General features: G+C 52.3%; 1 protein-coding gene across 2 annotated transcripts in view; it reads right to left on the minus strand.

Annotated features, from left to right (window-relative positions):
• CELF5 (CUGBP Elav-like family member 5) overlaps positions 1 to 18588 on the minus strand; it is a 37087-nt gene extending 18499 nt beyond the window's left edge. Inside the window, exons 1-3 of one of the 2 annotated variants that reach the window (XM_021540135.3) lie at positions 18364 to 18588; positions 11906 to 11988; positions 651 to 699 (exon numbers count right to left, since the gene is read on the minus strand). In XM_021540135.3, the coding sequence (XP_021395810.1) occupies positions 651 to 699; positions 11906 to 11988; positions 18364 to 18553 (322 nt within the window). In that variant the 5' untranslated portion in view covers positions 18554 to 18588. Of the gene's footprint in view, positions 1 to 647; positions 700 to 11905; positions 11989 to 18363 lie in introns of both variants that reach the window. The other variant, XM_021540134.3, reaches the window with a different exon arrangement.
• Positions 18589 to 19605: the final 1017 nt, after the last annotated feature.

The following is a 19605-nucleotide window of genomic DNA, read 5'->3' on the forward strand; positions in this document are numbered from 1 at the left end:
TCAGTACATGCTGCTCTGACCAAGCTGTCCCCTGCAGGCTGGCAGCACCTCCATCTCAGGATCCTTTCCCTTCAGACATTATTTCCCCACCATGTGATCTTTTCTGCAACAGCATTTTGGCCTTGACAATGTGCTGGGGGCTGCAGCAGGACTGAGAATGGCAGGGCTGAGACAGCTCAGCAGTGATGGGGGAGGCAGTGGAGGGAGCTGCAGACAGGAGAATCAGCTGCAGACCAGTGAGCTGAACACATTAAAAAGCCAGTGCTGCTGCAGGGATCTGGCTCTTACTGGGCTGATCAGGTGTAGGAATGAAGGAACCTCTTCCCAAAGGCTTCAGGAGCCCCAGTGCCACACGGGTGTGCTTCAGTAATGTCCTGGGGCAGACACTGCCAGGCTGATGGCACCCTCAAATAGCTGGGAAAGAGAGTGGAGGGGGCAGCCACACCATCACCCCTGGGAGCTGGTGTGCTGTCAGCTGCCTGCTGTGTCCAGCTGTGTTCCTACACTGTCCTCCCACCCCTCAGATCTCTGCCACACACAGACTCCTCCTCATACAGAGGAAGGCAGAGTCAGGACCCTGTGTCTCATTTCCTGGTCCCCCTCACAAGCACAGGGCCACCAAAGGAGGAACAAGGAGAGATGACAACTACCTCCACGGCTCTCGCTGTCCGCGGGCTTCACCTGGATCGGGCGCGCCATCTGCAAGGGAAGAGAAATGCAGAGGTTATTGCTTGGCCCAGTGCCCAGCCCACGCTGCTGAAGGCACTGTCAACAGGGCAGCAGGAGAGAGAGGCAGAAGGGAAACCAAGACACTGTGATGGCAAGCAGTACCCTTGAAGAAGGGATGATTTTTTCCAAACGGAACCTGGCGCTTTTCCCTGCTCAGCTGCTCGCCCCAGCTCTCCTGGAAATGCCCACCACGCACAAACCTCTGCCTCCTCAGCTGCTGCAAGCAGCACAGAGAGGGCTCTGAGGAAGCAGCTCATCACCATGTGACTGGAGCCTGAACAGTGGTCAGGGTGGCCTGAGGTGAGGCTGTGCCTGGAAGCTCTTCCTGTGTCTGCCCTGACTCAGTGCAGGCACAGCCACGTCACCTAATGGAGCCACTCACCGTCCTTGCAGCACGGAAGAGACACTGCCTCTGAACTTGGCCAGAAGCAGCACAGCAAGCAGGCCTGTCGTGTTCCCCTTCCCCAGCCCTCACACAGACAGCTCTGTGCACCACAGTAGCTCCTGAGAAGGGCAGTGCTGCTCTCCAGCAACATCTCTGGCCCTCAGGGGCAATGCTCAGGTTGAAAGTGTCAAAATTCCTCTCCCCTGGGTGTGGAGAAGAGGTTTTTCTTTCTCTTGCAGCCATTAGTGTCATCAGCAATAATCCAACCACAAACAAGCCTGAAGGGCAGCTTAGCTCACATGGGATGGGGACTCTCCAGGTAAGACAGAAGTAGCTGCATTAAGGAACACACAGCTTTAACTGCCTGGTTTGAAAAGCAGGGCAAAACTCATCTGCTGGCAAGTCTCTGTGTCCTGTGCTGCCCAGAGAGGCAGCTGACAAGCTGTAGCCTCCTTTCCCAGCTACCAAGATCCAACTGCACTAGAATATCCTCCAAGGAATGGTGCACAGGGCAAATTTCCACAGTCACAGCACATCTCACTCCATGTCTCTCAGCATCAGTCACAGAGGCTGACAGTGACCTGAATCAGTGACATTCATAATAAAAAACAATCAGAATATTGCAGGGAAGGCCTGCACACGAGCTGCAGGTCCAGGCATCGTCTGCCCCCTCTCTTAGGAAACCCCTGAGGAAAAACAGCAACAAAACAGAAAATGAAATCAAGCCATGAAAGTCACCATCTGAAATGTGCTTAGAAGCCAGCATGGAATATGTGGAGGGCTGTCAGCCTCCAAGTAGTGACTGAGCCAGACTGGCCAGAAACCAGAGGCAGATTCCACATCCCCAGGAGCTGGAGGAAATCTGTGAGGTGGCTTTGCAGTTCACAGGACAGAGATGCCAACCAGGAGGTGACAGGCTGGCATGGCATGGCACACAGCCTGGCAGGTGGGGGCTCTGAAGCTGGCTTCCTCTGGCTGATGGACCTCAGGCAGGACGAGCAGAGGCTGGGAGCAGGCCCACGCCATTCCTGCCTCAAGGATTGATCATGGTAATGGCCCCAGGGATGGGCTGGCAGCTCCCCAAAGGAAGGCCAAGCTGCTGCCATGCTGCACTTTGACAGACAACGACCTCAAGACCTGCTGAAACATTTAGGGAAGAGGGAGAGGCTGCAGGTCCTTCTCCCACTCTTGATCAGCTGCAGGGATTTGCAGAGCCCCTGATGTCCTGCTGTTGCTGCCATGTGGCCCCAGCTCTCGCAGCACTGGAACTCCCAGAGGGCCCAGCCCCTCCTTCCTGAGCTGAGGGGGATGTGGGGCAGGGATTCGGGAGTCTGAGGTCAGAGATTGTTCCACAAAGCCTCCAATTTCCTTGCTGAGAGGCTGCTGTCACTGCTCACGGTCCCTGGCACCCTGCCTGTGTGAGCTGAGGCTGGCAGAGCTGTGGGAGCAGGCTGAGTGGGAGAGGGCAGGCAGCCCAGATGTGTGCTCAGAAGAGAGGGCTCCGTGCAGAGCCAGGAGAGGCAGCTGGCCACGTCACATCCAGGACGTGGATTCCCCCAGCACCAAGGAATAGCTTTCTTTCTACCCAGGATGCCAAACCAGGGCTAAACTAACTGAACTGATGGGGAGGGAGGGAGATGAGGCACAGGCTGGGATCTCAGCTTCTGTGAGGAAGCCAAAGCCCCAAAGCCATTTGGGGGTAGGAGGGGCGGCAGGGATGCTGTGGAAATGCAGTGCACACACATCCAGCACCTCCCTCGCAGGGATGCAGGGGCTGAGGGCGATGGGGGGAGGCGAGGGGGAGGTTAAGTACCTGAGGCCATCTCCCTGTCCCCTCCCCCAACAGGGCTGTCACTCCAGCTCCCAGCACCTAGGATAAAGGAGGTGTTGTCATGGAAACGGTTATTCACCACATGGAACCTGACATTTGCAGTTGCCATGGAAACCAGCTCTTGGGGGCATTCCCTCTGCTTTGCACAAAAGAGACATTTTGATATGATCTCTGGGGAAGGGGCCCCCTCTGCCCATCTGTCCATCCTTATCCTTTCCCCCATCCCAGGGACGTGACCCCAGGGCTGGTGACCCCACCCAACCTGCCACCCTGGGCAAGGGCATCCCACAGACCCAGGGAGGAGACGTGCCCACAGCTGGGCCACAGCACGATGCCCTGGCAGGAGAGGTGGCAGTGCCAGTACAGCACTGTGGGTTAGTACTGCTGCAAACCCAGAGGCAGCTCCTGGCTGCGGCTACAGGAGGAAGCAGGGCTGCCCTGCACCCCCCAGCTATGGCCACACTCCTCTCTTGCCCACCTGAAACAGCACCTGGGGTGGCCACAGGAAGACTTTCCCCCTGCCCAGGTCAGACCAAGCCCTGGGTCAAGGGCTGCCCATTTCCAGCTCCAGTGACTTTGAGAGACACCCACCAACCTGAAGTCAGGTCCATGGGCTGCTCTTTATCTGCTCTGGAAGATATGGGTAAAGAGAAGAAAACAAGATACAAGAAATTTGTCCAGATGCTGAGGCTTGGAGAAGAGCAGCAGGATGGTCTGGCAGCTTCTTCCTGAAGCAGGAGGTCTCCCAGCTGAGGCAGAGGGAGCCATGGTCCTCCCTGCACAGAAGAGGCTTCCATGAAGAAGGACACCACCACGTGAATCCTTCTAAGTCTCATGTTGCCACCAAACAAATTATCAGAGGTCTCTCAAGCAGAGGGAGTCCACAGCAGCTTTAACTCAACCACCTTAAGGCCTTAAGAACTGTCCCTGGGGGATCCTAAACTCTGTACACAGGTCTCAGACAAAAAGCTGTCCCCTACAGGAACACACAGTAGGGATGGTCAAGTTTTACCTCTCCCATTTGAGGGAGAAAGAGAGGAACAGGGCAGCAGGGAGGACCCACTTCTGGCTTACACAGCAAACTCTGGAAGTAAAATTCTCCTGGCCTCCAGCTATCACCTGAGGCTGCACAGTAATCAGAGAGGACACCTGGATAAGAAAACTGTATTTGTATATACCCAGCTGGGCCCAGAATCCAGCAGTCAGGATGTGCCTGCCTTAAATTCCCAGAGTGGAGAAGATGCACATGCACAGACATGGCTGCCTTTTACCACACAGGAACACAGAGGTGAGTACACGTGTAGAATGGAGAATTCCAGCAAATGATTCATGAGCCTGCACCAGCCTCACAAGCTGAGCTTCATCTTCCCTGTTAAATTATTCAGCTGAGCATTATTAGTCTTCATTTCTTAAGAACATCACATTAACATTTAGCACATGCTGCCAGGACACCATGGGCCAAATGTCCCTCACCCTCACACTTCAGGGTCCTCCTTACTTGCTGCTGATGACACTAAGGGCTGTCAGCTCCATGACCCACTGCACTCAGGAAATCCTCTGGAGCAGCAGTGGGCACCAGATGGGCAGCAAAGCTCCTACTGCCCTGCTCCAGCTTCTCACTCACATTTCCCTCCTGGCTGGACACACAGCTTCCCCCACACAGCTGGCCCTCCCCTGCTCTCAGCTCTCACAGATGTTTCTCTGCCTGCACCGCTGTCCTTCTCATGAGCTTGCAGCCTTTCTTGGCTTTCTGGGGGGTTCCTGGTAGGAAGTGACCTTGGGAGTGTCACACAAAGCACCTCAGCCACGATCTATGCAGCCCTCTGAGAACAGTGAGGAGCACCCACAGGGAGGGTCACTGCAGCCCAGAGGAGCCCAGGGACTTCCAAGGAAGAGGCAAGGTAAGAGGCCTTGCTGAAAGTGCCTGGATTACATCCACCCCAATCCCAGGATCTGGGCAGCATGGAGAAGCAGGGAACCCCCCTCTGCTTGGGCTTCTCTTCTGCTTTTGAGGAAATGCTCCCCACCTTTGTAGCACCCTGAAGATGAAGGATCTAAGGAAACATCCTGGCACTTCTGAAGTCAGAGGAAGCTTTGCTATTGGATTCACCAAGGCCAAAATGAACCACTACTCTCACCACACCCCAAATAAACCACTCCACTTCTGGAGGTGAACTGGCTCCCCTAATCAGTGCCCAGCATGAGCACTGTCAGTCAGCTCGGCAATCTGGTAGTCCTGTTCTTCAAGGAGAAGACTCCCAGATCCCCCTTCTTCAGCTTTCAAACTGCAAAAGCTGGATGGAAGGAAAAAGCCCCCTGGGACAGCAGGGCAAGCCTCTCTATTAATTACAAGTAAGTGATGTAAAATAGCCCCTTAGGTGCAATGCAGGGGAACCTCACAGTGTTAAGAGGGTCAGAAGCAGAGTGTACAAAGCACACAATGCAGGCTGGCTCCTCTGGGATATCAGCAACCAAAAGGCATCCAAGGCCATTGGCAGAATTAGGTCCTAGGCTCTCCACTTTACAAATTGTGGGCTTGTCCTCCTCTGGCCAGTTAAAAATGCCCTGCCTGAATGATCATAATCACTTCTAACTGGGCAGAGCACATAAATCTAAATGCTAATTTGTTCATTTGGATTCTGTTTCTGATTGAGAATGCAAGCAGGGATGGATTGGTGCCAGCCTCAACACTCAAGCTTCCTGCTTGTATCTTCCCTCTGACATCTCAGTGTGCCTTAGTCCTGTCCAGGAGAACCATCCTTCCCTGAGAAAGAGGGGTTGTCTCATACAGAAACACGAGCAACATTAGTACCAAGTTCTGGCACAGCTCTACAGGCTGCTTATGAATTCACCTCATTCAATCCTGCTATGGAGGAGACAAGGATAATTATGAGCAGTGTGTTCCAGGTGGAGGAATTGAGGCATGTGGTGATGAAGATCATGCAGAAAGTCTGTGGCAGAAGCAGGATGTGAATCCCAGAGTACAAACGACACAGCTTCTGCCTGCATGGCTCAGCTACATCTTAATGCACAAGCAAGGAAGATTGTTGAAGGACTGATGAAACTGAAAACACAAAAACTCCTCTAAAAAGTTCATCAAGACCACAAAAGATCTTTCTGGCCTCCAGAAAGCCATGGGGCACTGTTGGGTGCTCAGACCCACAGTCCTGTGTCAGCTTCACATCCTTCTTCAGCATCTTGCTTCAGAGACTTGCCCAAGATTGTCACATTTATCACTCCCACTGAAGCAGAAAATGCTCAGCAGGCCCAAGGAATGCTTTGGGCTTAAGGCCTGCAAAAAGCAGGAGTAAGATGCTGTGAGGTGGCTCACCAAGTTACCATGAGAAAGTGCAAGAAAGCCACACAGGGAAAAGCTGGGAGCACACATTCAGGAGGCTTTGATCTTTCCACTGGAAAGGACACCCAACACCCTGTGCCTTTCCCTGTGCCCACTAGTGCACCACTGGCCCAGTGAGCACCTTCTGGGGCTTCTCTGTGCACAAGCTGTAGCCTCCAAGCACCCCAAAGAAGCAGGCAAGGGAAGAGCCTGGGGCAGCAGTGTCAGAGCTGATGGACACAGCAGCTCTGCAGAGCCTGCACAAGCCTCTCCTGCCTGTGCTGGCAGGATCACAGGCTGCTGCAGCCATGCCCTTCTCCTGCCCCATGGAAGGCAATGACAGTGGCCAGAAAAAGACATCTGTGCTGATGTAACAGAGGGGGGCAGGCACAGGGACCCTCTGCTGCACACAGAGTGGCTGTGCCAGTTCCCTTGGCAACCACTAACACTGACAATCGAGCAGAGCAAAACCTCTGGCGATACTGACACACCCACGGGAAAATCCACCCAAAACGGGCCCAAGCCCCAGCACCACCAAATGAATCCCCTGAGCCTGTTCTGGGCTGACAGGAGATAAGCTGCTTCCCTTTAGGGGTGCTGGCAGACTAGAAAAGAGGCCCCAGGTGACAGCAGGATGCCCCTGGAGACAGTCTAATCTCCTTTGGAGAAGCCCCTCAGTGATGTGGTGTAGTCAGCCCTGCTTTGAGTGGGGTTTGAGCAGAGACCCCAGGGGTCTCTTCCACCATAAATTATCCTGTGATCCCATCTATATCCATGTTCACAAATGCTTGTGTGCAGGCACACATCCCATATGACCCCACAGAGGTGGGAATGTGGAGGGTGGTGCCTTTGCAAAGAGGAAGCTCTGTGTGATGCAGGTGAGTTCACAAGCACAGGTAAGTGAGGTCACCAGGGAAGATGCAGCTCTGGGAGGCAAAAGCCAAAGCTCTGTGCTGCAAGGAGATGCCAGGGCCTGGCTGTGCAAAGGGCAGCAATTTCTCTGGAGAAAGGAAGACCCCTTGTGCACAGGACAGAACCTGCATTTGTTCACTTGGTCAGCACGTGGGAATGGGTGCTGATCTTTAATTTCACTGCTCTTCCAATTCCACAGGGAACAGGAGGCAATGTCTGCCTTAGCAGCTTGATCCTCACTGTAGGCACCTCACTGGGCAGCTGCTTTGCCTCACTGAGAGTTCTCAGCCCCTCAAGTCAAATCCTCAGCAGCACAAGTATTTTTTCTCTGCACTCAACAGGCACTTCTGCTGTTTCTTGCCCAGGAGCTGCTTTAGCCGAGCACCTTCAGGTCCTGGTGCTGCCATTTCCATGAGATAGCCTTGGCATACTCTCTGTATTTCTAACTGATAATGCTGCATGGCTCTCAGCAACTTGCTGCTATTGTCTATCAAACCTGCAGGATGGACTCGGGAAAAACTCCTCCACCCTGCCCTGTTCAAGGGTTCAAGCTGCAAAGATTAACAAGCTTTAAACCTCGGCCAAACATTTAGACCACCTGAAACTTTCAGAAATACTGGTCCAGGCTGGCTTCACACCAGCATTGCACAAACAAGAGGGAAGAATGAGATGCACTGCCCTCTCCACCAGAGTCCCTCCAGTCACCTGTGCTCCCTGCTGCCACCACGGGCTGTGGATGCTGACAGATGGCCCAGGTGAGCCCTTGCTCCTGGCAGCACAGGACACAGCCTGCCCACAGGGATGCCCTCTGCTCCAGCTCTGCTGGGTCTCTGCACGATGCTGGTGCCCAACCACCTGAATTAGTGCTGCAGCTTCTCAACCCCTGGTGCATTTGCAGAGTCTCTGTCTGCTCTCATGCTGCTGCTCTCTGTAATTTTCCATTCCTGTGTCCCTGCATCCATGAGTTCTCCCTGTGATGTAGCCACATTTCAGTACCCTCATCACTGCTCTTAAACTGCCCGTATTCCCAGCTTGGATCAATACCAATTTCTGCCACTTACTTGCCTACCTTTCAGCAGGCCTTTCTTTGTTCTGCATAGAAATAAAACTGTAACTGTACCTTGCCAAAAGAATTACTTTTTTAAACCTCCCCCCCTCCACTTCCTCCCTCTATTCTTCTTCCTCTTCTTCTTCAGGAGCAATTTTATGTAATTTGCAACTGTCTGGCTGCAAATGAAAAGAGACATAAAGCGTTTCTGTGAAATATTGAAAAGCTGGATGCTTTTCCCTCAAATTTCACTTAGCAAGAGGCTTTAACTTGCTGTGTGATCACTGTGTGTCATTAATAACCTCTCCAATTCCTTTCAGAACTCAGCAAAGTGAAGGCACAATCACGAATCAAAGGCATGGGTTATTGAGATATAATATCATTTCACTGAGGCAGGGAGGTGTGTGCCAGGCTGTGGGGAGAAGGTGAAACACTGCACTGCTGGGCTGGCTGGCAGCTGAAGAGGACACCAAATTTAGGAAATAGCCTTAAAGGCCTGATTTCAACAATTCCTCATCTCTCAGGGCAGCACAGGTGTGTGTTAGATAATACAATATGCAGCTGTACAGGTGAGACGGGTTGAGTCACCATCAGATGTGTGGATGTGGCATTTAAGGACATGGTTTAGTGCACTTGGCAGTGCTGGGTTAATGGTTGGATTAAATGATCTCAGAGGTCCTTCCCAACCTGATGATTCTATGACAGTCCTGTTGCTTTACACCCTGATCACAATGGCCCATATAAAAGAATGTAAAAGCCAAAATTCTGTCTACCTCAAAAAAATAAAAGATGCTGAGCCTTAGTGTTAAAAATAAGCTTTTTCGTTTAAATTCCATTCAGTTACCATATATCCAACAGCACTCAATTCAGAAACAAAAGACAATTTTGACCTCATATAAAGAGAACTTGCCCCAAATGCCACAAGAATAAATACAGACAACAGTAATTCCTACTGACTTATGTGGAAAACCTAAAATATAAATATAACTATACAGAAAAGCCTGCGTAAGCTACACTGCACTCATGGCCCTGCAGGTGGGCTGACATTGCTGGCAGACCTGAAGAACCTCAGGAACACCTCTGTGGGCCCAGACCTGCCCAGTGACAGCCTGCAAGAGGAGCCAGAAGTCTTGCTCTAGATGCCTGTTCACAGCCTAAGGCTATCTCAGAAACCATATCAAAGCACTTCCATAACTCTGTCCTCACCACATGCTCAGTCTGGAGATAGAAAGTAATTTGTCTCTATTCAGGTTCATGAACTGTTGAGTTCAACCACAGCTCTCTGCACTGAGACCAACAAAGGAAGGTACTTTGGTTCTCAGGGCATCTGCAATTGCTTGGTGACACAACAGCAAGTGTAGGATCAGCACAAGATCCTTCCTCTGCCAGCTTGACCCCTTGCTGTCTCTAAACCTGCTGAGGCTTGGTCATGCATTCAGGTGACAGTTTGTGTCACCCTACACTTCATAACCCTTCATCTTTCTTCTCCTGCTGTGTGCAGTACAGAGAAAGGATATGGGTAAAATGCACAAGAAATCAGTTGTTTATCAGACTGTGGCCCATTAGCTGAAACCTCAGTACATTGTGTGCTCTGGGGGCCCTGGCTGAACTCCTGGGGATAGGCTTTGCCCCAGAGATCACCAGAAGATGATCCAGATGTGAATATACAGAGATATATACAGCTATTTTACATATCAGTGTATATATATAATATACAGAAATTTTACTTCCTTGTTCCTAAAACAGGGAAGCAACTGCCTGGCTCTCCTGTCTGTGATTCATTTCCAAAATGTTTCCCACAAGGACAGGTGATGATGCTACACAGGCACCAGCAAACCACGGCTGAGAGCTCACCCAGCCCATGTCCATGCCAAGCAACCATCTCTGCATGGCCAAAGAGAGAATTGTGCCTTCTTGGTCACTGAGGGACTGAACAAAAGAGAAACTAAATGTGATGAAGTGGTATATTGGCAGCCTGAAAATAGCTCCAAATGCAGCACAGCTCATCTTCATCCTAATCCTGAAACATAATTACACCACACTGCTCATTAACTGTCTCCAGACAAGCATGTTCAAAAGTACTCACCTACCACAGATTTCTTACTGTTCCCAGGCAGTGTCTTACACCTCCCTTAACATAAAAAGCCTTTAGATCACCACATCATAGATAAATTGCTGCTTTAAACACTGCTCCATGCAGCTCTCTACAACCCCTGAGAGCACAGACAGTAGAGAACATAGTGAAACATGCAACAAATCCCTGATGTAGAACTGTAGCAAAAACGAGATTGCCTTGAATCCACCAAGCCTCCCATGAATAATTTTTCAGAGACACGTCTGACTTCCCCACTGCATTAACAGCACTGTACCATGACTCCTCTCAACTGCTCCTCCATCCTTTGACTTGTTCTTACACACACTGTCAGCTCTGCCCTGGGCCAACACATGAGGTTACACTGCTTTAGTTCAAAAATTCGACCATTCCCATCACATAAAAATAACTCAGGCAGATTTGTGCTGGTTATCTGTACTCTCCCCCTTGGCTGTCCTAAGATAAGGACCTTGTTAAGTGATAATTAAGTCACATGCATTTTCCAGCACTCAGATGCCAGCACAGGCCCATGCCAAAAAAGCACAGGTAAACAAATATAGAAAAGGATGTGTGTGTGTGTGTGTGTGTGTGTAGGTCTTGAGGACAGCTAGGAGAGGTGAGGGGAGCTCTTTGGACCTGTATGGGTTAAAGAAAAAATGTTATGGTTAAGAATTCCTAACCACCCTCCAGAGACCCCTGGTTTACATTAATTATTCTGTTGCCTTGAGCACTCAGGGCCTCCTGTGAGCTTCTATCTATAAGTACCCAACTCCTCCTCCTACTCACCTCCAAATGAATCCCTTCAATGAGCTTGATCAACCCCCTCAGTACTGCAAGGGAACTGCCCAGTCAAAGCTCTTAAATCATACCAAAATGGGAAGGGCAACAATCTAGAATTCCTTTCAGCTCTCCAGCAGGTCCCAGGGAGGCAGAGGACTGCCAGGCAAAGGAGGGACCTGTTCCACAGTGCCCAGCCTCCTTCAAATGCCACTGAACTCTGCTCCCAAGGCCAGCTGTGCAGTGAGGAACACACCAGCAGTCCTTCTCTCACCTAACTAATCCATTTCTCTTCCAAACAATGGCATGTGGCAAGTGTATTTTTTTATTTTTGAGAGGCTGATCCAATTCAGCCACTGCATCAAAGCTCTATCCAGGTACCCTGCAGGGCAATAGCAGAGTAGAATTGGATGCACCAGGAGGTTCTGCACACCTGGAAAAAGGCTCTGGTATCTTATCCCATGTGAGTTTTCCAGCAATTCCCACTGTGCACCCATACACTTCACCCCAAAGCCCATAGCTCCCTAGTGACAGGGGCAGAAGGCTGAAGGTGTCCTGTCACACCACAGAGAGCAAAGAGCAGCACAGAAACAGGCCTGGCCAGAGAAAAAACACAGCAGTTCTGAAGAGCAGTGCTGTGCTTCCACTCCCATATCCCTGTTCTAAGCCCTGGAACACTCTTCTCTTCCATGAGCTGGAAAATTGATCTAAGCCACTTCTCACCCTCACTCCTTCCCCTGAAAATTCCCCACCATCCTTCCCACATCAGCTCCAGACAATTCACTGGGACTTACCCCTGGCAAAGTCTTCTGTTCATGCAGTGCTGTCTGGGCTTTGATGGCAGAGTCTCTGGCACAGTATGTGAGGAATGCACAACCTGCAGCAGATACAGCGAGTGTCAAGTTAGACAGGCACTTGCAGATGAACATCAACACAAATGTTACATAATTTGGATGTGTCTAAAGCTCCAGGGAAAAAAAAAAAGACAAAGAAACAACGTGAAAGGACTTACAGGCCACGTCTGAAGTCTATTAAAAGCTAGAAAAAGGACCCAATGGGTCTTGACACAGGTGTTGAACAAGGTGAGACACAATGGGAGAGCAAAAGGAAAGCTGGTCTTGTCTGTGGCAGAGACAGTCCCAAACACAAGGATCAGGAGAGAGGCAAGGACCAGGATGATTACTGATTAAAAGAAGAAAAGAAGCAGGGAAAGAAGAGAAGTATCTGGGATTTTAGGCTTTTACAAAAGCTCTGTGATCCAGATTCATAAATCAGGGAGCTACGGCAGGAGAGGCCTGGCCTTGTGTACTGTGTGATGCACACAAACACACACCAACGTACACATGCACCACAAGGGCAACACAGAGCTCAGCACAGCTTCTTGCATTCTGCAAGGGCCAACTTAAGAAGCCAGATAAAAAGCACAGAGAAAAGGCCAGATCCTGACATTCTTAGTCAAGATATGACTCAACATCTCAGACGAACGCTGGAGCCAAGGGAGGAGGGGGAGGAGTTGTAGCCCCTCCAGGAAGAAGAGGGATCATCTTTGGGTGCTCTGACGCTAAGAATAAGCAAAGGAAAAATCTGGCTGGTTATCAAGAAACATTTCCTAGCAGAAAGAGATTTAGACTGTGGAATGATCTCACCAGGGAAGTGCCTGGAGCTCCGTCACTCGAGTTGTTTCAGATGAGGGTAGGCAAAGCACTGGAGAATAGACTCAGAACGCATCTGACCCCCTCACACATCCCCCTCCCATCCACAGTGGCATTTCACATCCCAACCAAAGGCAGGACGAGTCCCTCTGGCTTGCTGATGAATATCCCTGTCTCCACTGCTGTGTTGGGGCTGCAGATGCATTGTTTTGGCCAGAGAGGCCCATTTTTCTGCCTCCACATTCTTGTGCCTGCCTTGGGGTACTCCAAAGCTGCTTCAGCTCTCTATGAGCTGCACCCAAAGGTGGGTGCAGGAACTGTTGGTTGGACCTCTCCCCTCCAGCCCAGTGGGACTCCATGGTACACAACACCTTGAGGCCAGCTCCTCAGGACAATCCCAACCACAGCAAAATCATTATCCATCCCTATTCCAAAAGGTTGCTGCAGGTAAGCACATCACATCTGTCCTCACACCTCTTGCTAGAGGAAAAAACCTTCCGTAAACAGCAAAGGTATCTCTAAGGGGTCATTAAAGCACTAGGTATCTCTAAGAGGTCATTAAAACTCCTTATTGCCCAGGTTTTGAACCAAGAATGCTCCATCAAGTCAAACATGGGACCAACAGGTAATTTAACAAGTGCAGTCAGGCCAGGAAGAATGCAGGTCATCCACTGCTCCTGGCAAAGTCAGCTGGCTCTGTTGTGGTGGGAAGTTCCTCAGCTTTCACTTTTCCCTATGGACTGCTCTGACATCAAGCTTCTAAAGCAGCTCTATAACCAGAGAGACCAGACTCTATAACCTCTATAATCTATTTCTAACAGATTTGAAGCCCTGGTCACCAAAGTCTCAAACACGGATACCCAATTCCACATGCTGCTTCAATCTGCTACTTTGCAAGTCATACAAGACTCAGAATTCTAAGATAATTTGGGCCAGGTTTAGCTCACAAAACTCCGAAGTCAGCACTTGGGAATAAGCAATTTATTCCACTAAAAGCTTCAATGCATTGGTACTATGCCCACGTGCAGTGAAGGCACTATCCGTGCCTCAGGAGTATCAGCCTAAGAAAACTCAGGATAGGAGCAGAATTATGTCTACACGAAGCATGCAAACCCCATCCTTGAGTCCCAGATTCCAATGCTCAACAATGGCAAAACAGAGGCAAAGCACACTCAAAAACCCCAGTCCATGAGAGGACAAGCTAAAAATGAGAACTGAACAAAGACACACCATTTAGTGGGGATAAAGGAGAGACACTCCTCACACAAGGAGGTACTGTTATCATGCCAGATCAGGGGTTTGTAAAGGCCAGCAACACCTAGGTCCACCAGCACCAATGTGAAAAAGTGCCATGAATCCCCTCCCTAGAGACCTCTGGTCCTTCTTTTCCCTACAGCAAAGGCACATTGCTCATCTTTTAGCAGCTCAGGTACCAAGAGGCAGCAGCTTCCAGAGACAGAAACACCCTGTAACTGTGGAGCCTGGAGATGCCTCTCTCCAGCTCCAACCCAAGGGCAATCCCCACTGCTGCTCTGCCCTATAAGGATGTGGGTATTTGCTCCGCAGAAGCCACTTGTGCTCCTTCTCTTCACTCAAGCAGCACTCAGGCAGCCTCTAAGGTCCTGTCTGGACTGGGGCTGCAGGTACAGGACAGCGTGGTTCACTGCTCTTCATGTCTCTAAGTTCTGAGGCTTGAGGACATTCCTCTCATTTTTACTTCTCCAATAGTAGGAACCTGGGAAGCTGTACTGGCTCTGGAAAGGAGGGAACTAAAGATGTCAGCTATGTCTTTTGGAAAATATGATTACTGCCTTTCATAACCAGGTGTTTTGGAGGTTGAGTAGTCAATTCTATTCTCTTTACAAAGTCCTGGTCAGAAATACAGGAAAAGGTTTGGCAGAAACACTGTGCTCTAAGCCTAAATGTGTAAACAAATATTTGGGGAAAATAAACTTCCTTCCTCAAGAGCTGTTGTCTCTTGCACTCTAACTGTGAAGCTGCTCCTGGGATGCTGTGACAGGATTCTGCTCACCATGTCTTTCATGGGTTCTTTGAGCTCCTAAAACTTTGGGCTTGACAGAGCCACCCAAGGTTCTGCTCAAGAGTGAAGAGATGTCCACAGAGGTGCAGAGGGGCCTGTCACTCTCACTAGGTTTTCTCACTTCCACATTTCCTGCTTTAGTTAACAGCAAGCTCAGACAGACAGGCTCAGGCCCCTTTGGGCACTTCTCACACCAAGTCGGCTGTGCCTGCTGAGACACAGGACGTGGTGTTAGAAAGTGCTCAGGGTGTTGAGAAGTGTCAGCCCGGAAGGTCCCAGGCATCCAGGCAGTGCCAATGACCCATTCCCAGCACAGGGATGAAGGACAGCACCCAGAGCACTGTCTGCAAAGCCAGGCTACCATCATTCTGCCAAAGATCCCTCTGTGTCCCATCAGCCTTGGTGGTTCCACCCTACTTCCATGGGCTCCAAGAGGTTTTCCAGCTCCCAGAAAGCAGAACCCAGCCTAGTTTCATTTGCAAGAGACTGCATTAAAAATATATATATTCAGTGCCTGATCCTCCCTACAAACTACACATTGACTCTGGAATTTACAGTCCCTTCAGATCCTAAATATTACTTCACACATCAGCAGTCTAAAGCCTTGAGCAAGAAAAGGCTGCTGGTTTGCAGGAGGGAGGGATCTCTAGATTCTGCTTAGCATCAGAAATCACATTAAATACTTCAGCAGGGGAAGCATGGAGTCAGTGGGGAGCTAATCTACAAGCCTGCAGAAGCTGAGTCAAAACTGGGCTGCCAGGGAGGCAAGTTGGGCTGAGGTTGTTGTATCCTTGCTCTCTGGAAAAGCCACCTATCTGTCCACAGGCCTGTGAGAGGGCTGCTCCTGCCCCTGCTGAATATTCCCCTGCAATTCAGTTTGGCATCTCACACTCCTTAATCGCTCCACTTTCCCGACCATGAGCACTCCTAGCAAACCCATCCAGCTGACACTTGTGAAGGAACTGCCTTCTGCTTAATCCTGGAATACAAGGCCAAAAATTTCCACTTGATTCTCCCCACTCAGCCTCCCCTGACCCATTCCAAAAGCCTGTTCAAACACCTCCCCGCTCTTCCCATGAAAATATTAGCTTTGAGACAAACACTGCCATTAACATGCAAATGTATCTGTGATTAACATAAATAGAAAAACTGCCTCATGAATAATATTAGGCTGGAATAGTATCAGCTACCAGTAGCCAGGTTGCTGAGACATGACTGGTCAGGTACTAACAAAACCATTTCCTAGCAGAGCTCACATTTCTAAATCTCTAAGGTTCTCCCAAATCCATTCATTCTCAGCACCCATACAAAACCAGCTCTTGGACTCTGCAGCCCAACTAGCATCCTCCAGCCCCTAGCAGGCCTTTTCCACCTTTTCTTCCTCCCTGGAGGCAGAGGTGGCTGCTCAGCTCCATGTCAAGCTGCAAGGGAACACAAGAGGACACGCTGGGCTTCACCAGCAGTGCTGGCTTCTCACACAGCCGCTTCCTCCCCTTTGGGGAGAGAAATGGAAAAAAGCAGATGGAAGCTGCATGTGAGCTGTCAATTGGATCTCACTGCAGATCAGGAACATGGGGAGAGAAAACTGAGTCTGCTGTTAGAACTGCCCCAGAAAGGTGGCTTCTGTTCAGTGCAGGAACGAGCTTGCAACCAAAGTGTCCCCTGCTCAGGGGCTGTGACATGCTCCAGGCCACTGCAGCTCCTGGGTCAGGCCTGGCACCTTCCAGGCCTGCAGATGCCACAGCAGCTCCCCACCAGGGTGGCCTTCCTGCATGGAGCACAGGCACTGCAGCCAAACCTGGTAAACGAGAGTGATCAGGCACCAGGGTGGGCTGGGTTGTGGATCTCATTCCCTCGCTGCACGCTAAACCCCCACACACTTCCTTGTGAAGGGATGACTCCTCTGGAGAGGCTGTTCCCAAAACGGGCTGAGGATCGACATGCAAACTCATGCCACCAGGAAAGGAACCCCAGCCTCTCACTTTGTACAAAACAGGCCAGGGATGGGCACAGGGAAGTGAAGAGGTGTAGAAACAACCTCACAACAACCACCAGAGAACCTCACATCTCAACAGCCTCTTCTGGACAGAACAACCCCTGACCAACAACACCAACCTCCACTAAAAGAAAAATGTTAGAACCAAAAGGATGTATTTATTTTGCTGCAGAAATCCTGCTTTTAACAGCAAGTTAATATCACACATATCTGGCTAATACCACTGCTGCCCCCTCTAATTTCCATACCTAAGCAGAGCCCTAGAATCTGTCTCCTGCCTGGAAGCTGACCTCAGACCACACAGTCTATATTTAAGACGTCAACTGGAATGAAATGTGCAATTGTCTCTTGCCTTGGGCCCATTCTCCTCCTTGCTGGGTTTGAAACCTTGCAACTCACCATCCCCTGGCAGCAGGTTTGGATGCAGCTCCTTGCACACAGAGACACACAAGCACATGGCATCCTCATTTTTCACTTGCAACCAGACACACTTCTTCAGCTAAATTCATGCCAGCCCAGCCCCCACAGGCTTCAATGAGAAAGTGCTTTCCTTTTGTGCTGGAGAGTTAGATTTGGCCTTTTGTTTGAAAATACACTTGTTTTTTTCTTGTCCTCTTCCCTCTCTGTTCAGTCTAGAATGGTTCACGTTGCCAAGGCACTTGATTTTTCCTACCCTTCCTCCTAAATCCGAGGCATCAGGACTGTGCGTTGCACACTCCCTCCGGCATGCACCAACACATGGCTCCGTCAGAGATCATTTTAGGGCACAGCAGCCCAGGCTGAGCACCGACAGCTTTCAGGGTACTCACTGTCGGATCCCTGCTCTACCCGCGGCAGGGAGCGATGCTGCCATCAACCCCTCGGATCCCACAGCAAACAACTCCGCGAGTTCCCTTCCTGGCTGGAGCCGTGCTGGTCACAAGATCCCAAACACCTGCTGGGGTGGGGTAGAGCCTCTCCACTGAAGGCGACAGCTCTTCAGTATAAAAACACAACAATAAATGAGGCTCAAGGAGCCTCCTCAAACTTTTCAGCACCCATTAAAGGTCCTTCAGCGAAGGAAGACCCCCTCATCTCCCCGTGTGCCATCACGAAGGGCCCTCACCTACCCCAAACCCCACTGACAGCAGCACGTCCGCGACCAACATTCTTTGTTGCACGGATTTTAAAGCCGCAGCGCAGAAGCCCTGCCCGGGGTCGGTGCGAGCCCCCTGAGGGGATGCCCAGGAGCCCAGCGAGGGTCCCGCTGCGGCCCCCGCGCCCCGCAGCAGCCCCGGCCCGGCCACCGCCGCCTTTGTCCCCGCACCCCACGCGGGGCGACAGGCCCGGGGCCGGCGGAGGGGCGCGGGCCGCGGGGCTCGGCGGGGCTCGGCGGGGCTCGGCGGGGATGGGGACCCCGCCCGCGGGCGCTGGGGATGCGGACGCGTTCCCGGGCAGCGGATCGGGGGCCGCCAGCCGCCGCTGAGGGCGGCGGGGGGTGCGGGAGGACCGCACATCGCGGTGGGTCACGCGTGGAGCGACCCGCGGCCCGCCGCCCCTTTGTGCGCGCCGCGCCGCGCTCACCCTTGTGCATGCCGGTGTAGCGGTCCTTGAGCACGGTGAGCTCGTAGATCTTGCCGAACTGCTCGAAGAGCGGCTTGAGGTCCTTCTCCTCCAGGTTGCGCGGGATCTGCCCCACGAAGAGCTTGATGGCATCCAGGTCCTTCATGCTGTCGGGCTGCGCCGGGGGCTCCGCGCCGCCGCTGCTGCTCATGGGGGAGGCTCGGCGCGGCGGCGGCGGCGGCGGGGGCGGCTGCGGCGCTGGCGGGAGCGGCGGCGGCTGCCTCCTCGCCTCGCCCTCGGTGAGTCTGGCCATGCCCCGCGCCCGGCGCGGCTGCGGGCGGGCGGGCGGGGGAGGCAGCGCGGCGGGAACGGCCCCGCCGCCAGCGCCGCCGCCGCGGCGCCACAAAGAGCCGCGCCACAGCGCCCCCTGCCGCGCCCCGCGCCGCCGCGGCCCCTCAGGAGCGGGGGGCGGCGGGGAAGGCACCGGAGACCCCCGGGAGCGGCCCGTGAGGGCCCCTCGGGACCGGCCGGCTGGGCCACGAGGGCGGGCAAGGCGGCAGCGGCTGCCGCGATCGCCATCCCCGCGGGCGAGGGAAGAGCTGTGTTTGTAGGGGCCAGGAGCGCGGGGGGCCCTGGGAGCAAGGGAGAGCTCTGAGCGCCCACGAAGGCTGAGGCGCTCCACATCCGTGTCAGAAATTCGCATTCGGCCCATTTTCTTAGTACCTCGGCACAAGGGTCTGGAGGCGAAGAGATTATTTCATTTTAAGCTGGAAATTTTGTAACGCAGCCGTGACCCAGCAGCGAGCACAGGGGCTGAAGGGGGCTAAGCTGGAAGGGAAACCCATACACGGCCCCGGGTCTACAAACCCGAGCACACCTTTCTGCCTGCCCCTGCCTTTCTGGGGAAAATTCCCTTTCTTCCGAGCAGCTCAGCTACCTCCTCACTGGGGCTTGGCGGAGGCATGCCAGCCCGGGCCTGTGTCAGACCGTGCCAGATGGTCAGGGGCCGCTGGTTGTGTATCCATGTCGAAGCAGCCATTATTGCTGAGGGGATCAGCTCTCCCTCCCCGCGCCAGGCTCTGCATTGCTCTCCCACTGCTTTCTCCAGCTCTGCCAGCTGCTCTGAGGCATTGAGGGGATGTCAGCGCTCCAAGCAGCACGGCCCGGTGGCTGTGTCACCTCTGAGCCCCATCTCTTGTCACGCCGGGGTGACTCTGGGGCACAGCCCAGCCGAAGCTCCAGCAGGAGCAGCCGTGCTGCAGG

This window comes from Lonchura striata, chromosome 28, assembly GCF_046129695.1.
Source record: "Lonchura striata isolate bLonStr1 chromosome 28, bLonStr1.mat, whole genome shotgun sequence".
In the NCBI taxonomy this organism is placed as follows: Eukaryota; Metazoa; Chordata; class Aves; order Passeriformes; family Estrildidae; genus Lonchura; species Lonchura striata.